This window comes from Camelus bactrianus, chromosome 9, assembly GCF_048773025.1.
Source record: "Camelus bactrianus isolate YW-2024 breed Bactrian camel chromosome 9, ASM4877302v1, whole genome shotgun sequence".
Classification (NCBI taxonomy): domain Eukaryota; kingdom Metazoa; phylum Chordata; class Mammalia; order Artiodactyla; family Camelidae; genus Camelus; species Camelus bactrianus.
The window spans coordinates 69,461,101-69,482,513 of record NC_133547.1 but is presented as its reverse complement, the minus strand read 5'-3'; the positions used below and the strand labels follow the sequence as shown (position 1 = coordinate 69,482,513).

Sequence of the window (21,413 nt, the reverse complement as noted above, 5' to 3'; positions counted from 1 at the left end):
CCTGGCTGCACTAATCTTCACAGGAGATGCACCCTGGGGCCGCAGCTTCATTATCAAGGCTGCCTCTAGGTGGCAATTTCTCCCCTGCCTTCACAAAGACCAACCTCACACTGGGTGGCCTGGTCCCTGCGGCCTCCAAAAGCACATTCAGGACCAGTTAAAGCACATCCTCTTGAGCCTCTGATGTACTGCCTGCCTCCCTGGATGAGGGGAGAGAGCCAATTGTGGCACTGACGCCCCATCCACTGCCCCCCCTCCACCTCCCATCACAGCCTGTGGGGTAGGACAGGGGTTGGAGGGAGGCTCGCCTCACATGGCAAGCCGCAGAGCCATCACCCTGGGGTGAAATCATATCCTAAATGCCAGCACTGGGTGAAGAGCTTCCCAGGCCTTAATGCCCTCCTTGATCCTCAGTTGCCTTGTCAATACAATGGGCATAAGGAACAACCTCACAGTCCTGGGTGAAGGCTAAATGGGGTGACACAAGTAAAGTGCTCACACAGGAAGTGGCCACAGATGCAGGCTGTCAGCTCCTCAAAACAACTTTGAGAGGTGGGAACTGGAGGCCCCAAAGGGTTAATAAGGCACCCAGGGTCACATGGAGCCAGTATTCCCATCCCATGTGCTAACCCACCCTCTGTTTGCCTGCCTGGCTCAAGGCAGATAAGAGGCCAGTGGGGGTAGAGGGGCCCAGAAGCAACCATACTGGCTGAGATCACCCAGCAGCAGGCACTATGTTTACAGCATTTCATACACAGGATTTCACTGAATCTTTGTTTTACATTTTAAAAGTGCATAAAAGTCTGTCTGGTCATATAATTTTCATAATACTCATTTAATAAACCAATATGCACACACATAAGACTGGAAGGAGCTGTATAAAATATTTACTGACAAGCTTATAGGTAATTTTTATTTTCTTTTTTATACTTTTCTCTGTTCTTGTTTTCTTGTGGGTTTTTTTTATTTTGCTTTGTTTTTTAGTGTTCCGAGAGAAGAGGTTTTTGGTTTTATTCAATTGTTTTTTTTTTTTAAACCAGAATAGCAATACTATTCATTCATATTACATTACATTTGTAATCCTTTGGACAACCTTGTGGGGTATAGACCATGTTCAGCCCCTCCCAGACAACTGGGGTTACCTGACCCAAAAGCCCAAGCTTTTCCCTAAGGCTTCCAGGGTCATCCCCAGCCTTGTTATCTCCTGCAGAGAGACTTCAGAGGGCAAAATTCTGGCTGCCACAACACAACTGAGGTGGGAGAGAGGGAACTGGAGTTTGAGGTGTACCCTCTCTGGGCCTCAGTTTCCCCTTCTGTACATTGAGGGGCTTGGACCTGATGGCTTGGAGGGACTCTGATAGCTCAGACAGGCTGGTAATCTAAACCCCTCTCCTGGTAGGTCAGGAGCAGTCAGACAGCAAACCCCCAAGGAGATCTTCCCTGAAGATCCCTTTCTCCCCAAGCACTTCCAGGATGATCTTACCAAGCCAAGGTCAGCAGTCATGGGGCAGCTCCCTGGTCTGATGATCCAGCCCCCACCCGGACTCAGAGGAGCTGCCCACTTCTTGATGTTGGAGGCACCAGGGTACATGACCCAGAAAGGAGTGCTGGTGTTGACAGCTCCCCCAGGGGGACAGCAGGGGCCTAGACTCCCTCACTGCCCACCTTCTGTCCGGCCTCCCTGGGTGGCACCTAAAAGGAGCGCGTGGCGCCCACTCCCTGCCAGGTCATGCTCTGAAGCAGCCTCAGTCCACTCCTTACACTACCCGCGCTGCTCAGGCGAGTCGTGGCGGAATCAAGTGTCAGCGCTGCTCAGGGCGCCCGGCAGCACTTCACCTACCTTGTTTACCAGCCGCGGGCAGAAACCAGAGCGAGACCACGAGCACTCCGCCGAGGACCTGCGGATCGCAGAGCCACAAGGACCTGGCCGGGTCAGGGAGCGCGTGGCTGTCCGCGGCGTTCCCCCCTGCTCCACAGACTGCGTTAACGTTTAACTCGGCGTCCCTGGCTTCTCTTTACAGACGGGCGCGGGGCAGGAGTGCCCAGAGAAATTGACGCCCTGACTCCACGCCCGGCTCACGGGCTGCCGGTACCCTGTAATTACCTGACAGCTCTGACTGAGCCTAGGAACTTGCTAGAAACCCCGGTCTCATCGCTGGTATCTGGAGGAAGGAAGGGAAATAAAGAGGCATTTTAAAAATGCGGACTCACCAGTTCTCAACCTCCCCGGGCCGGTGTGTGGGAAAGGGCGGGCGGCCGGGCCAGCTGGGGCGGGGCGAGCCATCCTCAGCTCCGGCTCCCCGGCCCGGCCCACTCGCCACAGGCCGCGCAGCGAGGGCGTGGCTCCCAGGTTCCACGTCCTGCGAGAGGGGACCATGGCCCGGCGGGGCTCAGCAGCCTCCTCTGGACGCCGGGCAGCCTGCGAAGAGAGCAAGAAAGATGAGATTGAAGCCGGCACCCCTCAGCAGATCGGAGCCGGCCATCTGGAAGGGTCCGAGAAACTGGGTCATCTGTTACCCAGAGACCCAACTCCAGTGTCCCCTAAGGACCCCCTGGACTCACTGGATGAAACAGGGCCTATCACCGTTTCAGGGTGATTATTAAGGAGAAGGGAGGCTCAGAAGTGGCAAGGAGCCCATCAGGTGTATCTGCAGCCCATGTGGAGACCCCACATCTCAACTCCTCCACTCTGAGCCTGGCAGCATGAAGACAGGTCACAGCCTTACATGGAGGAAGCACCAGTCAACAGCATCTCCATGAATCTATTCAGAAGGGGCCCTGACTGGGGCCAGTGACAAGTCAGTCATATATATATATATATTTTTTTTTTCCTTCTTAAAATCAGCTCATTCACGTATTCCAGTAGCCCTCACTCCGCACCTACAACTGGCAGACAACAGGTTAGCAGCTGAGATACAAAAATTCATTCATTCTTCATTTGATAATTATTTATCCAATACCTGCTCTCTGCCAGGCACCCGCCAGGGTTTCTCTTTGATCAGGAAAGACATGGCCTCAAAGCTCCCTGTCAGGAGGCAGGTAAACACTTCAACAGACCTTCATAATCAGAACAAGATACAGGGAAGAACCAGGTGTTACGGGAGAACAGGGGTGGGGGTGGGGAACACTGGTCCAGGTAGAAAGCCCCATAGGGCCCTTATGAACTGAGCAAATGAACAGAACAGACTTCAATTACTGTCCAAGTCTTTACTGAGCACCTATTGTGTGCAAAACAGCTTTGAGATCATTTAAGGTGACACCAAGCTATAGTCCTAGACTTGGACAATAAGTGACACCATTTTCAGAAGAAGCCACGTCAGCTCAGAGAAGCAATGTGCAGTTTGCTTTTGGTTTTAAATGTAGTTGGAGGCACCCAAAGAATTCCTAATGGCGCTACCTGGGCAGTACACTACTTTCCCCATCCCTCAGTGCACTGACCAGTTTCTACCAGGCAGTAAAGATATTTATTTGAATGGTATCAACCTCCCCTGACCCTCTATATCTCCCTAGGGCAGAGCTCATAGCACCCTGCCTGGAATAGCAGCTACATCCACACCAAACAGCTGGCGATGGCTTCTTGGGTGAATGCCCTAAAATGAATGCACACAACAGTTCAGACTGAAGCTTGGAAGAGAGCAGGGCTGGAGATGGAGAAGCAGAGCTGGGAGGATGATGGGGGTCACTATGCCACAGATAACAATGCAATCGCCAAAGGTGGTGCAGGACAAGAGGCAACCAGGGAGGACAGAGCTCACTCCAGGTGGGAAGGAAAGCTGGAGAAGGAAGATCAGAGGTGGCAGAAACACTAGGCAGGTACAGAGTCCTCAGAGGTGATGAGAGTGAGTGGGAAGGAGAGGATAGTCAGTTCCCAGGGAACCATGCCACAGAGAGATCAAACTGGAAGAAAGCACCTGGGGGATTCTTAAGGGAAAAGGTCAATGGAGCAGGGCAGTGGGCAGACCTGGTGAGGCCCAAGGGATGGGCTGGGGCTAGAGGAAGCTGCCACTTCCTTCTCTTTGTGGAGGGATGGGAAGGAGAGGATGTGGTATTTAGAATAGGAGAGATTTGAGCATACCAGGTCACAGAGGGGCAGGAATGACTGAAGCATCAAGAGGCAAAAGAAGTAAGAGTGCAAGGATGGGTGGCCCCAAGATCTGGTGACGGATGTTCCCAGAGCTGAGCCCTGGAAGGATGCCAGGGTCCTGGCTAGGGAGTCCTGGTCTCTGCCTTCTGTGACTGAGGAAGAAAACTTGGAGGAGGAGGCTCCTGGGTACAGTCTCTCTGGGAGGAGGACAGGGCTGTGGGCCAAATGTTGGGGTGGAGGCTAAGCCAGTATGTGGGCAGTGCCACTGAGGAAATGGAGATGGACCAGTGTGGAGTGGATGATCTGGGAGAAACAGCCAGATGTCCCCTTCTCCAGGCTGCTCAGCACAGAGCTGGACACACAAGCAACCCTGAGGACCAGCTGAGGGCTCCACCTGCATGCCAAGCCGCTGGGAAGGTGAGATGGAGGTTGATTCCACAGTTGAGGGAGAAGACTTTTAAGGAGATCAGCTAAGTCTGAGGGGCAGGAGGGGACAGGAGAACACAATATTTCTGTGGCTTTCAGGAAGGAAAGTTGGAAGGCAGTCAGAAAGATATCAGGAAGAAAGAGGAAGGATGTGTGCAAGATCCTGAAGAGGAAAAAGCAGCTGAATTTAGCAGCTGGAGGGGTGTGAAGGTCAAAAGAACCAAGGACTTTCAAGTAGTCCAAGGCTGGAGACTCAAAATCCTTGTTCATGGGGCAGGGGGTTGGGGAACAGAGTGGTAATGACCAAAAACTGGCTAAGAACCCAGCTGTGCCACTTACTAGATGTGTGACCCGGAGAATTACTTTGTCTCTGTGCCTCAGTATCTCCATCTGTGAAATGGGGAGAACTCTACCTTACAGGGTTGGCGTAAAGTTTACACAATACATATATACAGTGTTCAGAACAATACTGGCATATACAAAGAATGCCCAAATTTTATTTTTCATTGACCTCCCTCCAGTGATGGGTGAATGCAGAAGAGCTGGCTGTGGGAGAGGGGCATCTGCCTCTCCAGGTTTAGGCCAGGGTGGTAGAGCTGCAGCCCCCCTCCTCAGACCAGGGATATTGCAGTGATTGGGAGACAGACCTGACAACTGCCCAGAGACTGCTGCCCCGGAGGCTCAGTCTCCCTGGGAGAGCAGGTAGAAGGTCAGCGAGGTTGGCAGGGGCTGGGACCTCCCTTGCACACGTCACAAGTCCTGGGTTTTGGAGGTCAACCCCATTTCAAAACCTCTGCTCCTTGCTGCCCATAAGGATAGCAGAACTCATCACTTTTAAGTCCCTTAAGTCCAGTCACTGCAAATACAGGGCTCCATTCTGAGACTGCATTCCTTGCAAATGACTCTCTGGCCAAGGAAACGGCTACTTTTATCAAGGGCATGGGGGACAGCCTGGGCCAGGATAGGTGCCTCAGGCAGACAGAAACCCAGGGAAGGGGAAAGGCCAGGGGTGGCGATGATTCCTAACCTTGAGACAGATGTGTTGGGGGGTTGGGTGGCAGCAAATGGTACTTCAGAATTTAAACGCAGCTTCCTCTTTAAAATCTGCCAGGACGAGGCCCTCCAATGCACCAGAGTTCTGCTCTAACTCACAACAGGGGTTGAAGGAGGTGGCTTCTAGCTCGCCCTCCCTGCTGGGACCCTCCCCTACCCCCCCCCCAGCCTGCCGCTGTCAAAGGCTCAATTCCCCACTGCCCAGGAGGGGACCGGCCCAGACCCTCCTTCCTAAACTCGAGGTTGGCCTACCCGACCCCAGCCCCGGGAAGGAGAAAGCGAACTGCCCAGGGGACGTACGTGGTGGGAGGGCCCGAAACGGTAGCCTTCAGGGGAGCCCTGCGGATGCGGGGAATCTCTGCCAGGGGAGGGGGCGGCGCTGACGGGCAGGCGGTTCCCGGTATGGTCCAGCTTTCCCGGGCCATTGAAATTGAGAAGGGGATCCTGAGGCTGCTCTGATCCCAGGGGACGTGCCGCCCCTATGCCCTACTCGGCTTGAGTTGGACCGCGCCAGGGGCAGCAGGGGGACAGGATAGCGCAGGGCTGGATCTCCCCGCGCCGGGCACGGGGATCCCGGACGTGGCACCCCAACCACGGGCTGAGCGGACCCTGAGAGCTAAGCCCGCCCCCTGCTCGCCCGGGCCCCGGACTCACCGGCCTAGCGGAGACAGGACCCTGGCGTAGCCGCAGCGCCCCGGGCTCGGCCCGGCCCGGCCCGGCCCGCCGGCAGGAGGCAGCTCCACGCCTCCGCCTCCTCGGCCCGCCCCGCTCCCGCCCCTCCCGCACTCTTTCCACAGGAAATGATTAACTCGGTCCGCGGCGCGTTCCCATGGCAACCGGCTCCGACCCCGGCGGGGGGGCAGCGCGCGCTCCCGCACACACTCACACTCACACGCGGGGCCGCCCACTCCGCTCAGACCTTCCCGCTAGGTCTCTCCACGCCCCGCACACGCCCGTGCACACGTGCTCACTCATCCCTGGCGCACACGCACCGTCATACGTGCTCACACACAGTACACGTGACTCTCACATGTTTGCACACACACTCTAGTGAGTTCACACGAAAGCATTCATGTTCTCACACACATTCCCGTGCTCATTCCTACATGCATGCTTTTGCTTTTAAACTTACACTTTCATACGCACCTCTTCAAATCCTAATACAAAACTTTCACACGCACGCAATGCACCGGTTACTACTCACACACGCTTCTCACAAGTGCTCCCTTGCTGCCCTTCACACGTTCTTGCGAACTCTAGTACGCGTTTTCTTGATCTTCTGCATATGCCCTTACACACTCTAGCTAGTACACGTGCACACTTTCACATTCTCACACAATTTACACCTGCACTCTCATTCTTGTATGACGCTTACTTTCCTATAAATGCTGCACACACTTCTTAGTACACACACCACTTGCACTCACACACATGTTCTCACATACTCTCTGACTTGGTCTCTCAACTCCAGCCTACACTTTATTTTAAACCCCAGTACATGCTTTCACGCACGCTCTAGTTAGCACACACACTGTCACACATTAGCACACAGGTTTTCACACACATGTTCTCACTAGCTCTAGTAGGAGTACACAGGGCAGGGCGCCTCAACAGCTGGGGCACCACCTGCTGCCCCTTGCTCCCCTGACCACCCTCTCCCCCTCCACGCACACACCCCTGCTCAATAAATTAACGTCTTCCCAGCAGGAAAGCTGTTCGGGATTTTTTAAGGTAAAATATCCCTTTAAGCTCCAGTGAAAACACACTCAGAATGCAGAAGCTCCCAGGGTAGCCCCAGAAGGCGCTCCTCATAGGATGCCCTAGAAGAAGCCTGGGGGAGGCCAGAGAGCCACCAGCCAAGGAGAGAGAGCTGACCCGGAGGAGCCACTCTGTTCTTTGTCTCCCAAACAGAGGCAGCATTTTACTCCAGAGTCAGCAGCAATGTCCCCACTCCAGGGTGCGGTGCGGAAGGAGAGAGAAAAGAAACTCAGAAGCCAGCTCAGTGCAGGCTGATGTTTCCACAGATAATCTGAGGAGGGTGGGCACTGGGCCCCGTCCTGCTCAACAAGAGATGATGGCGGAGGAGCAAAGAGGGGACTGGAAGAGGGCGTGCAGCTCCAGGTGGTTTCTGTCTCCCGCTGCTGCACAGGGGCTGGGCTGGTGGTCAAGAATCTCAGCCACAGACAGAGCCCAAGTTCTGGGCCTCAGATTGTTCTGGATGCCAGACCAGGGTGCTTACAATTCCCCTCCTGGAAGTGGGCTCGTGTGTGTTTTATTTTCTAACTGAGATGTCAGAGTGAAGGCCCAGTAGAGGATGAATGTCACCCTCCTGGAATGGTTCCCTGGAGAGTTAGATTTCTAGCTAAGAACCTGGGATAACCCTTCCAATGGGAGAACAGGCCATAATTTGAGAGTTACCTTCTCTGAATCCCATCCCCTCCTGCCCTCCAGACAGCAGTGATCCCAGAATTGCAAGGTTGGATAAGGGCAAAATTTCTCTAGATTCCTGACCAAATATCTCCCTTTGTTATGTCCTTAGCATTTGATTGGGGCAGTGGGGTGGGGGTCGAGAGAAATCTATCTTTAAAGTCCTGGTGTAGAACCAGAAGCCTTTTCTTACTTGCAGCTGGTATGTTGACATTAACTGCAGGTTCCTTCTGACAAAGCCAAAGACAGAGTTTTAAATTAATAATAACATTTATTGTTCTTTTTCTCTGATTGCAAAAGTAATAGATATTCATTGTAACCATAATCCCACCCACTAGAGATAAATGCTGACAACAGTTTAATAAAGTCTTTTCCCCCCCCTTTGCACATAATAGCTACCATTTATCCTCAGCTAACACTGTGCCAGGCACTGCGCTGAGCTCTTTAAAAAACAAGATCCTGTTTAACCCTGAACACCCTGTAAGGGGGATACCATCATATCCTTCATTTTCAGGAGGAAGTTGAAAGTTCATTCACAAACCCAGTGTGTGCTGAAGCTGAGATATGAACCCAGTGGGTGTGTGTGTGTGTAGCACACACGACAAACATATAGTACTATCATACATATATAGGTGTAAGAATTTATTAAGTTCAAAGCACCCACGAAGGAAAGAGAAAATTGAGACATTTGAGGAAGAATTTTTCTGAATTCCAGCAAAACTCTGACTTAAGTGCAAAACTGAATTGCTTCATGACTGTTGGAATTTAAGATTGCACAATGCCACCAGGAACTACATACCAAAGAGTTCAAAGTCACTTCTATCCCAGAAACTTCACTGATGGTTTGATATGGAGGCTGCCAACTCTCCCTGGTCACAGGAAGGTGGAAGATTTGCCAGAAACTTGGCCACCTCCGTGGTGAGGTCCTGAACCCAGGAGTGAGGACTTGGGTTTAGCCTTTGGCCTTGACCTCCTGACTACTTCCTGGAAGAGGCATAGGTGTCCCAGAGAGGGCCACGAAAATGTACTGGCCAGAACACAGCAGACCCATATCTACATCCCATCCCCCAGGCAGCGGGGAGCAGCGCCATTTTTGTTCAAAGAGCTTGAAACCCCTTAACTCTCAGGCATCTACCCAAGAGGTAACCAAGGGCCCAAGAGTTCTGCACAGAGGGCAGCAAAGAGGGGGCAAATAACAAGCAGACTATGTTTGCTCCGTTTCTCATAGCAACCCAGAATAAAACACCCAGAAGATGTACATGATTTTCCAGTTTTAATGACTCAAGTTGAGAGTGGATCACCTCTAGGCCTTTACAATGCTGTTCTCCCTGCCCAGGAGGCCTCTCCACTCACCTCACTCCCTTCTGCCTCCACCCACCTTTACCTGGCCGGCTCCTACTTGTCCTCGAGTCCTTCAAACCTAGAGGGTCACCCTCCTTGACCCTCCCAGGCACCACAATCCCCTGACTGCTCCCCCTACCCCTGCAGCAGCCCCCACTCTGGATTGTAATGGCCCTGCCTTTCTACACCATCATCTCCTTGAGGGCAGAGCTCTTTCCTGACTTGATCACAGGGAAAGCCTCTGCTACAGACTCAGCTCCTACAGGCACGAGGTGCCTACATCCCATCAGTTTTCACATATAATTCAGAGGGGAAGAACAGGGTGCATTAAGCAGACCCAAACAGACTTCCTTCCCTTGTAAATTAACGATTATGCTTATCAAAAGGAAATAAGTGAAAGGATCCTTAAGGAGCTATTTCACTGTGGTCAGTAAGGAGCACCCTACAGCTCTGAAAAGTGTGGATCGGTGCAAGATTCTGGGTAATAAACAGTGTGTTGAAGTCAGAGAATACATCTTGGACTGAGTCACATAGTAAGTGATCCTGACTCAATTAACTGCTGTTTTGAAGCCACATTTTCCAATAGCCCTGAAACGGCCCATCATGGAGAGCAGAAGAGCGGCGAGGATCCCAGGAGGAGACGGGTGGGGCTCTGCTCCCAGTCCTGCAAGCGTGAGTTTGACTCACCATCTGCGGCAGGACATGGGCCCCCGACCTCTGAGAATATTGGAGGGCTGGCTCTTGGCTCACAGCTGCCAGCTCTGAGGGAGCCACACTTCTCAGTGGACATAAAGGGGTGGAGTCTTGGGGGACCCCGGGCTGGACTGTAAATCCTGTCTCCTCTGCTATAGACCCAGCTCCCATAGGCACTAGGTGCCCAATAGATATTAGAATGAACGATACCTTTCTCTCCCCTCTCTCCTTCCTGCTCCCTCTGTGCCCTCCCCATCACTGTCCAAATGACCTTCTAAGTTGTGTTAGCAGGGAAAACAGTCCTCCCATTTCCAGAGGTCTCTGCAGGGAACCCAGGAAACCCTCCCCTCAATAAAACCATCTTGCTCTAAAATCTCTAGACAGCAACTTTCCCTTTCCTCATGGGCCAGGGAGATTGGGTGCTTCCAGGCTCCCAGGTGAGGGCAACCTGAAACCTCTTGATGACCTGAGGAAGAATTTGGCAGAGACATCCTCTCCTAGCATTCCAAGGTGGAAAGCAAACAGAGGATTTTTTTTCTCTCGTTATCATTTCCTGCAGTCTGAAAAATGAGAAGAATGCAAACACTGAGGAGTTATGTACTTAAGCACCAGGTAATAAAAAGATTTAGGAAGGAGGGCTCTGGGAGATGAGCCCCGCCCCCGGCTCCTCTGAGTCGACCCTTCCTTCCAATCTTCCAGAAGCCTGGGCTCCCTCTCCCAAAAGCTCCCTCCCTGGCTTCTCTTCTTGTTCCTAAATCATTCCATCTCCTTGTTCTAAGCCAAGACATGTATTATTAACATCATTCCCACTTTATTTCAACTTCTCCATTTATTTTTCCCCATCTGCTGCAAATTCTAGATGGCTGTTTTATTTTTTTAACTTTAATTTTTTTTCTGCACAAATGTAGTAGAAACCAAGAGAAGAAAAAGCACCAGCCCCCCTAAATCCCACCACCCTTAATTTATTGTCACTGGCCCAGATTTTCTCTGGTATTTGACCTTGAACAGACATTATTTCTGTATTAAGGGGAGATAGGCTAGAGCAGTAGTTAAAACTGAGTTTGGGGGCCAGGTGGTCCTGGGTTTGAACCCTGGCTCAGTCACTTCTTCCTGGGACCGTGACAATGGGGGTAGCACTAGCACCTAACTCACTGCATTGTCGTGAGAAGTAAACAAGAGCAAACACATAACACCCAGAGCCCAGCATCTGACGCACCAGCTGTCGTTACAGTGGGAGGCAGATCATGGGTACAGCTTTCTCCTCTGCCTTTTTCTCACTTTAAATCATATAATAAGCATTCTCCAAGTTACTTTTTCCTACTAAGGCCTGCTCTTTTCTGAACTGCAGGCCCCAGACTAAGGATGAGGCCCAGATCCAACTCAGCATTGGGGTCCCAGTGTCCCCTAAGGACCCCCTGGACTCACTGGATGAAACACCCAGCACCCTGTACAAATGACTGAAAAGAATAAACATTTTAAATGGCTGCATAATATTCCTCTGAACAGCTCTGCCCAATTCCAGGGGTTCAGATATGTGAATAGATCCCATCTTTTCACGTTTATAAATAGCATTGTTGAGACATCTCCTACACGCACGCAGGCTGTTCACTCCCTGGGGAGTGGGTGGGAGACCAGGGGAGAGTGGGATGGTTAATTTCATAAAAAAGTAAGGAGCGTGAATATTTCTTTTTTTTTTTTTTTAACACTTTCTAAACATGTTGCCAGATTGCCCCAGAAGGGCTACACCAAATTTACACTTTACACTGTCGTTGGCAGCATTTTTGACAAGAACTACTTTTTGCACTCATTTACAGTTTTTCTCTTGGATCTGGAATTCTTACCCCGGCTGGTTCCCCTGTGAGGCATGAGGCATATAAAAGTCTGAGCGATGGCTGTCAAGGGAGGAGAGAGTCTGGCCCTTTGCTGTGTTTCTGTCGGCTGGGCTGGGCCGGGCTGAGTGCTGAGTCAGTGCACCCCCTCCCTACCTGCTCTTCAGGCCCCCAGACACCTTCCCAGGTGGGTTTGGGAACATCTCACAACCCTAGAAGATCCTGTTCAGGCAGCCATCAGCAACATTAAGGGTATCCCTGCTTTGACACCAGCCTCCAACTTCATTCTGGCTTCTTGAAACAAGTCAGTCAGCCACTCCTGGAAAGAAAATCCCTCAAGAGCCCTTGGCACCTACAATTAGCTTTCCATTCCCGGGGGGTTAGAGGGGGTGCACAGAGGCAGCAGTCAGGTAAGGGAAGCCACGTGTTCCCCAGAACCGTAGCTGTGGCGCCTGACCACCCCTCCAGTTTCTTAGAACCGCCAGCATCGCTCACTCAGGTTCTGCAGCAGCCCCACAGCCTCTCCCCCTGACTCTGGTCCTTCTCCTCCGGGGGTGGCCCTTGTTTGCAAACAGTCATGGGAAGTTTTGACGCTGCTGATTAACCAGACTCCCACAGATCTGGGTTGTTAGTCATCATCACAAGTCTCAACCTTCCGCCCGCCCTGCCGACATTGCCAGCTTCCAGTGGATGGGACAGAGTGACTAGGAGCTTGCTAGTTTCAGTAGTTTCCCTCATCTGCACAGCGGAGGACTGCCACCCATCCCAAATAGCTGGAGTGTGTAGGACCTGGAATGCCAGGGTGGGGATTTAATCTAGTTAGATTCAGCTTGCTTCTGCTGAGGGATAACCATGTGCCAAGCACTGGGCTAAACTCTTTACATAGAGGAGTGACTTCAAGTTCATCTAATCCTCACAACATGTGTGGTGGGTCTTATAATTCCCATTTTAAAGATGGAATAACTGAAGCCCTATGTTATAAGAGTGGCTGGGCCCAGGAATGAGCTATAGGAAGGCAGCTGGGAGTACTGGAAAAAGCGGGTACTCCAGGCCTAGAGCTGTGTTCCTTGGACAGATCTCTCCCCCTCTCTGAGTCTTATATCCCTCTCTGGGTAAATGAGGGTGGGTTGGTGACCTTGCCAGCACTGAAACCATGAGGGGGTGAGTGGGCAAATTGGAAGGAATGACTGTGTGATCCTGAGGTTCTGCTCCCTGAAGTCCTGGTCAAGTGAAGGGTAATTCCAGCTCTGCACCTGGGGCTGTGGCTTCACTATTTCCAGTTGCTTCACGAAAGGATGCCAGCAGAAGAAAGGAGATGAGTGATTGCCAGCAGCTGGAGGTGGGGGAGAATGGGGAGTGACTGCTAATGGGGTTTCTTTTCTGGGTAATGAAATGTTCTAAAATTAGATTATGGGGATAGGTGCATAATTCTGCAAATATACTAATAACCATGGAATTGTACACTTTAAATGGGCGAATTTTATTGTATGTTAATTATATTTCAATAAAGCTGTTTAAGAGAGAAAGGGAAGAAGGAAGGAGGGAGGGAAGAAGAGAAGGTAGGAGGGAAGGAAAGGGAAGAGGGAGGGAGGGAGGAAGACTGCACAGAGGTTGGGCCAGAGCTGTCTTTGAGATTTGCCTCCTGGGAGTGGGGCCTTCACACCCAGCCCCTCCACAGTCACCCCTCCTCAAAGCACCTAGAGCCTGCGAAAGGTGTGTGTGAGGACATCCAAATGGTAGGTGATGGCTCCAGATTCTAACCAGAAGTGTTGGGTGCCCCTGACCTCCTCGAGACCAAAGGAGCCATGAATCAAAGAGCAGGTGTGGGCCTGGAGGCAGTGGGGGTGGGGTGGGGAAGGGGAGGGCATAGCAAGAAGGTGGATGGAGGCCAAAGCAGGGGGAGTGTCAAGGAGGAGACCCTGAGAGTCAGGGCGAGATGTAGCTCTGATAGGGAGGCCCAGGAAACAGAGAGCCTGGGCTGGCCAGGGGCTCTCTTGGTTGCCTGGAAACATGGTGGCCCTAAGAAAGTGTGCATAGGAGGTACCTGCCGCCCCTGAGGGCCCTTCAAACCAGTACAGTCATATTCTGCTTGGCACAATTTGGGTTCACAGACAGATGCAGCCGTCCTAGCGGCAACATCAACCTAGACTTGACCCCAAACCAAGTGCACAGGTGCAGGGCATCCAGAATGAGGGCAACATTGCCCAATAAGAGTCAGGCGCTCACTCCACTTCTGCTGTTAGGGCAACTTACTGCTGACAGAGGAGACTTGCAGAGGGTCTTAGAGGCACAGCTTCCCTGTCTAAATCTCTAAAAGCAGAGCCCAGAAAGCACCTCTCCCCAAACAGACCACCCCTGTCCATGCAGGCACATCCTCTTTATGCTGACTTCTTTGGGCAAATGGCAGTGGACGACCCAGCCATGAGGGAACAAAGGAAGCTTCATCTTGGAGCCTGTAGCCATCTCTGAGAGTCCCAGCCCTGGGGTCAAGTCCACGTGCCTGGCAGCCAGACTGGCGGAGGTGGAGGGGATATACCCTGGCGCTGAGCTGAGGACACCTGCCTTATTCCTCCTGCCCTGGGGTGCATGTGCTGCTGTTGGCCCCGCTCTGTAGATATGACCCCAAGCAGGCTGGCTCCAGAGCCCAGGTTTCCAACCACTGTACCACACAGCCTGTCCAGGGTACAGTCCATGGGGTCTGGTCCTTGTCACCACGTGCCAATCCTCTGCATGCATTCAAGGCTTTACATCATCTGTCTGTAGCCAACCTGCCAGGCCTTTTCCCCTACTTCTCCACCCAAGGCATCCCCTTCTGTTCTCTGACTTTACCATGTGTCCATGCCTCCCCACCTTTGTATGTGACAGTTTCCTCCATTCACCTAGTGAGGCCCAATGGAAATATTACCCCCTCCCTGGGACCTTCCTGGCACTGCCCAGAGTGCCCCCCAGGACCATATGCCCTTCCCTTAGCTCATGCAGCACACTGAATTGGAGCTTGTCAATCCAGTCTCCTCCATCACACTGGAACTCTCTGATTCAGGCTCCCATGCTGTGTGACCTTGGGTAAGGCACTTAACCTCTCTGAGCCTAATGTCCTCATAAGTGGCTGCTCTAATAATAATAGTTATTATTATTATGGGTATTATTCACTATGCACTTACTGTGTGCCAGGCATTATGGGCTAAGTACTTTAAGTGCAAGACCTCATTCAATCCTCACAGCACCTTAGGAGGTGGGTATTATTCTTATTCCTTGTTATAGGTGAAGAAACTATCACTTTTGTTAGGACTACCACCATTATCACTGCTGTTATTCTTTCTTCTGCCATAAAGCCTAGCATGCAGCAGATACTCAAATTCTGTTTGTTAAAGTCAAGTCTGGATGAAAATAGGAGGTAACTTGGATAGAGTTCCAGAAAGAGAGCCCTGCGCACGCTCCAGAATGTTCAGGCCTAGCCCTGTCCTGGCTAGGATGATACCATCTCTAGAGCCTGACACCTGCAGACAGTTGAGGCTGGGGACCTGGCGTGGCCTGCTTTTGCTTCTCCCATCAGCCCTGTCTTTACCCACAGAAACAGACTCTGCCTAAACCAGCCCTGTAATGCTCAGAGCCCCACAGTGAACAGGCCTCCTGGGAAAATGGTGATCGAGGCTCTGGGGGATTCTGGGTGGTTGACTTAGGGATAGAATTCGTGCACATTTGTAATCAGAATAGCTTCAGAATTGGCTTTGCCAAAGATGCAGAGTGCCCTGGGTCTCCATGCTCCAAACTCCAATTGCCCCGTGTTTTCTAGGAAGCCTCCCAACCCAAACATTTCCCAGAAGCCCCAGGGGCTGCTTGCAAGGTTCTTTGCCTATCACTCCCACTGGCTTATCTGGGACTTCATCAGCATCTGGCCTGACAGTTCAACCAGGATATCCTCCAAGACCAGTGCAGATACCTGAGCCCCCATCACCAGGGAGGCTGGCTGGAGACGCCCTAAAATAGATGCTGCACCTAATGTCAGAAACATAGGCTCTGAAAGTGGAAGTGAGGGCACAGCCCTCCTGAGACACTCTCCACTCAGGGCATTGGAAGAAGGGGAGAAATGTCTACTGCCTCCGTGATGCCCACCCCTGGCTTGTGCCGTGGCGAAGATGCCTGAGTTCATGGCATCACAGTGTTCTTCTGACTCACCACCAACACCTCCAAGACCCCAGACCCCTTTCCTTGCCACTGTCCCACCCGGGCACACATGCATTGCTTGGTGCCTGGATTAAGTCTGTACCCTGTGGTGAGCTCTGCCCTAGGGGATCCAGTGTCCAATGAACTCAGCTGGGCTGTCCCTGCCCAGCAGATGGGCTTTTCCATCCTTGAACTTCAGCTGGGGTAGTCAGGAGTTCTGTCCCTTTTCCACCTGCGGCCTCCTCAGCTCTGATGTAAATTAGGGAACATAAACAGGAAAGGATGTGGTCAAAGCCTCCCACCATTCCACGTGCTGCTTGAAGTCATTCAACAAATGTGCCTCGTGCTGTTGCGCCAAGGGAAGGGAGGACACCTCCGCTTCTGATACCTCCTCGAGGCCTCAAAACATCCCCACTTACAGGAGAGGAAACAGAGGCTCTAAAGCATACTGTGGTCAGTCCAAGGGAAGTGCCAGAACCAGGTATTCTGAGGCTACTTCTCTGCACTGCCCACTCTTCCCTGAAACCCAAACATTAACACCGCTTGCCCCAAACCCAGAAGCCATGACAGGCCCCCGAGGAAGGCGGGAAATGGAGTCAGATCTGTCCTCAAGGGTCTAAACGATCCCAGAGGCCTGTGTCTCCCTGCCTTCCCGCTGAGGAAGTCCTGCGAAGACCTGCCTCCGGTTGCTGAGCAGAAGCTGGGCAGAAGGCGAGGGCTCTGCCTGCCACAGGGGACACTCTGGGCTCAGAACTGCCAAAGTGAGTCACAGCTGATGTTCCTCGTCTACCAATTGCAAAACCACAACGAGTTGTGGAGTGACAGCTGGCTGCCCAAGTGTCGGAGGAATGTTGTTGCCAGACAGGTTGATGAGGCCTCTGCCAAGACGGGCTCCAGAAACCAGGCCGGGGCTGTTGCTACACCGGGCGGCTCCCGGGAGGCCAAGGCCAAAACAGGGGCAGCCACCACCCCTCCCACAACAAGGGCTCACGGAGACTCACCCCCAACCTCAACATAACCCCCCTAGATTCGCTGGAGCCAGTCACTGCCCCAGGGGCAGCCACCCCGTCCAGGCAAGCTCACGGAGACCACGGCTGGGGCAGCCAGCCCACCTCACCCCCACAAGGTCTGAGGTGGCGAGACTGCAGGGACTTCCCCCAACCAAGTCTGTGGCCATGACAACCTACCTTGAACCATTAATAAAGATAATTGCAGGTATGATAACAATACTAATAATGGCTAACCTTTCAACAGCGCTTCTTACACGTCAGCAACCACACTGGGCACTTTTTCTAGATCTGTGCAAGTATTAGTTTCCTGTGGCTGCTCTAACATAGTGACTACAAACTGGGTGGCTTAAACAACAGGAGTTTACTTTCTCCTAGTTCTGGAAGCTAGAGGTCAGAATTTGGGGTGGCGGCACAGCCACACTCCCTCCGAAGGCTCTAGGGAAGAATCTTTGCCTCTTTCAGCTTTTTGTGGTTGCTGGCAATCCTAGGTGTTCCTCGGCTAGCAAACAGAGTATTCCAGTCTCTCTCTCCGTCTTCACATGGCGTTCTCCTCTCTGTATGTCTGAGTAAATTTTCCTCTTCTTATAAGGACATTCATTGTATTGGATTGAGGCCCACTCTAATCCAGTATGACTTCTTCTTAATTTGATTGCCTCTGCAATGACTCTATTTCCAAACAACGTCACATTCACAGGTTCCAAATGAACATGAATTTGTAGGAGACATTAGTCAACATGCTATAGCACATGTAATCTTCCCTGATACTGCTCTTATCCCCATCTTACAGATAACAAAACTGAGGTTCAGAGAGGGTAAGCAACTTGCCTTAGGTCACACAGCTGGGAGTGCAACCCTAACCCTAACCCTGTCTCTCTCTGATTCTAGAACCTACACTATATTGTCCCAAGCATCATCCTCATTACCATCTTCTCACAGAGTCCAACAGTTCAATGTTCACAAAGCTTTTCCTGGCCATTGTCACATCTTCTTGTCACCAGAACCTTGAGGGGCCCAGCTTGCAACTTACAAAGAAAACAGAGACTCTATTAATTAAGCTGGCCATGGTCACACAGCTAAAGAGTAGAAGTCTTTTGAACCCAGGTCCAGTATGTTCCACAATGCAGGTTCTAAATAGGGGTCTAATGGGAACATTCCAGGGCTTTGTCAAGTCAAATGAGGCTACTTCCCCAGTGTGATCAATGGCTGCACTGTGTTTACTGATAACACACAGTTTGGCTACACCTGCCAAGCTCATTAATCTGCGGCTTAAAATCACCTCCTCAGGTTTCAGACCCTCGTCCAAGACTGTTCTCTGCCAGCAGCAAGGCCAACTGTTTGAGCGGTTATGAAGCAGAGAAAAACCAGGTCAATAATCCATGAGGGCCCTCACACTCACATCTGAGCCACAGAGCCTGGGCCGTGGCAAGAGATGCAATGGGCACCCATTCGTCCCGTTGCCAAGGCCTTCATCTTGTTTCCTACTGACCCAGCACCTAGCATAGTGCCTCACTCGTAGTAGGTACCCAGTGGATACTTTTTGTTGAATGAATAAAGGAATAAATTCACCAGAAATATGGAGTCATAGATGGACCACCCAGAGAACGACTGGGAACAGACTGGGCCTGCAGCTGTGATGGGAAGAGCAGCCCAAGAGCAAGGCCTGAGTGGAAGCTGCTGGGGAAATCCTGGGAGAGGAGAAATGTGTGAGCCATGAGGGGCCATCCTGGCTGCAAAAAAGGGCAGAAATGTACAGAAAGGAGGTTGTTTTCTCAAGAGCAGTGCAGACAGGACTCATGGCCAACCAGCTGGCACATGAGACCATGGAGAGGCTGGTAAGAGCTTAAGAGTGATTTGTCAGGATGACAAGCAAAAGGTAGGCCCCAAGACATCCTACATCTATTCACTCATTCATTCATAGGTATCAAATACCTACTATGTGCAGTGAGTGAGGAGGGATGTTCTGGAGGGCAGGGAGGGTGGGGTCAGAATAAAGGAGGTAGGGGCTGCCTGGGACTGCTGGGCCTTAAGCCAAGAGGACTTCCTGGAGGAGGGTGACCAGACCCTGTGAGAGCATGCTCTACCTCGGGCTGCAGCTCTGGGCAGGGGCAGAAGCAGAAAGGGGAGCCAGGTGACTCTGCTGCTTCAGCTACAGCCACAGAGACCAGACCAGAGGGGGTTCCTTAGTTCATATCCTGCTCCAACCCATAACAGGGACTCAGGTCAGAGGGCAGGAGTTTTTAGACTCAAAGGTGGACTTTCACCCCATAGTCCTCTGTACCCATTTGCTCGCAATCGCAAGGCTCTGAAGGTTAAATGACCCCTTGTTTCTCGTAGGCCTGGGGAAAGTCCAAGGGTCAGCTATCTTATCTCGGTAAGTGTATGGGGCAGTGCTGGACAGGGGATGGCTGAGGACCTTGACAACAGTTTGCTGACTTTGGAGTTCCAGAAGTTAAAAGAAACAACACCTGCAAAGAAAACTCCCCAGGGCACAGTGATGCAGCTGTTAGGAGCGTGGGCTCTGGGGTTAAAATCTGAGCCCATCTCTCCTTGGCTAAACCACCCAAGGCAAGTCCCTTAACCTCTCTGAGCCTGTTTCACTCGTGTGCAAAATAAGCATAATCCTGTGACTTGTCCTTCAAAGGGTGGTTGAAGAGATGAACGAGATAATGCACCAAAGAGCCTGGTACACAGTGGGTACTCATCCATGGTAGCACTTTGTAGGGGCCAGTTACATGCCCGGTGCTGCCAGAGGGTCCGTCATGCTACAAAATAACTGGCCTATCCTCTTCAAAAATGTCAACATCATGACATGCAAAGAAAAAACTCAGGAACTGTTGCAGGTGGAAGACTAAAGACACATTACAACTCAAGGCAACACCTGGGCTTGCATTTCCGTTCACCATAATGGGCGTTATGGGGACGGCCAACAGAATCCCAATACGACTGAAGATTAGACAGCAGTGTGGTTTCAGCCTTAGGTTGCTGATTGTGATCATTGTACAGAGGTTATAATTTCTTGTTTTACTGAAGTATTTAGGGGTAAAAAGGCATTGTGTCTGCAACTTCAGAGAGAGAGAGAAAAGGAGAAAACAACTGTAAAATGTTTACACTTGGGCCATCTAAGTGGAGGATATCTGGGAACTGTATTATTCTTTCAACTTTTCTGTAAAGTCTGTACTTCTGAAAGGAAGAAAATACAGTGCATACCTTTGCCCATGAAAGGATGTGGAGAGTCCTGGCATGTTTTGCTGGTGGCAGGCTCCCAGGAGGGTCATCAGCCATCCAGGTTTGCCCGGACTGCCCAGTTTCAGCACCAAATTCACGAATCCCAGGAAGTCCCTCAGTCCTGGGTGGACCGGGATGGTGGGTCGCCCTACTTCCAGGTGAACCTTGTGGATGAACACTGTGGATGCACAATGCTCCTCTGTGGGTCCGGTGAGCCTCCCTGCCGTGGTGGGGGCCCTGAGGCTGCATCTTCAGCCGGGGACAGGTTTGCCGTGAGTGGGCAGAGTGCAGGCTGGACACCTCATCCACCCAACAAGGGCCAAGCCGGCAACTTACTAGCAAAGTAAGGTGTTCTCAGAGGACAAGATTTCAAAGCAGCCAAGTAGCTCTTTGCCCTGAGGCCCCAAGATGGAATGAAGCAGATGGCGAGGCCAGCCACACCCCATAGACACTTCTCGACCAGTTGCTCACTCGGCCTCAGGCAAATAATTAGCCCGCATCTGAAGCATACTCAGCTATCACTGTGACCAGAATTCAATGTGCGAAGGATGGATGGATACCAGGCCTCTAGACCTGTCAACAAGGTACTTCATGGCTGCGGAATGTGACCTAGAGCACAGCTCACCCAGCCCAGCCTGCCTGGCAGGTTGACGGCTGCCCTGGGCAGCCTGTGGGCCATCCAGGCTGCTCGGCCACATTGACCTCCCGGAGGACTTCCCTCCCAGGTGAGGAGGGGCGAAGGCACCTCTGTAAGTTCTGATGAGTCACTACCCAGTCCCTCCCCTACACCGTCCCTCCCCAACAGACGTTGAGGGTCTGTGCTGTAGCTCCCCAGCCTCAAAGGGCCCTGAGGAGGGCAATGGGGCCTTGAGCTCCAGCCATGAAAGCGCTAGATGCCGTGATTACCAGGACAGCAGCTTGCACGCGGCAGGCAGTCAAACACCCTGCAAGGAGGGCAGTGCCCCACTGAACTCCCGCGGCCACTGCCGGCCAGCTGTGAGTCAGCCTTTGACCTCAGCCACCTTCTTAATTTAGAGGAGCAGCAGCTGCCCACCCAAATTAGCTGCCCCTTGTTCAGCCTTTGTTCTACTGTTCGCATGGCTGTCTACTCAGGTTTCTTTTGAAAAGTCAAGTCAGCATGTTGCCCTGTAGGGTTGTTTT

The 21,413-nt window shown here is 51.9% G+C and overlaps 1 protein-coding gene across 8 annotated transcripts in view; it reads right to left on the bottom strand.

The window, feature by feature from the left end:
• The window catches only part of KIFC3 (kinesin family member C3), a 48,743-nt gene extending 28,486 nt beyond the window's left edge, over positions 1-20,257 (bottom strand). For 2 of the 8 annotated variants that reach the window (XM_074370665.1, XM_074370666.1), the window contains exons 1-2: positions 20,235-20,257; positions 2,212-2,419 (exon numbers count right to left, since the gene is read on the bottom strand). In XM_074370665.1, the coding sequence (XP_074226766.1) occupies positions 2,212-2,377 (166 nt within the window). In that variant the 5' untranslated portion in view covers positions 2,378-2,419; positions 20,235-20,257. Of the gene's footprint in view, positions 1-1,840; positions 2,142-2,211; positions 2,420-6,217; positions 6,370-20,234 lie in introns of those variants that run through there. The other 6 variants (XM_074370667.1, XM_074370669.1, XM_074370668.1 and 3 more) reach the window with 6 other exon arrangements.
• Between the last annotated feature and the right edge of the window lie 1,156 nt (positions 20,258-21,413).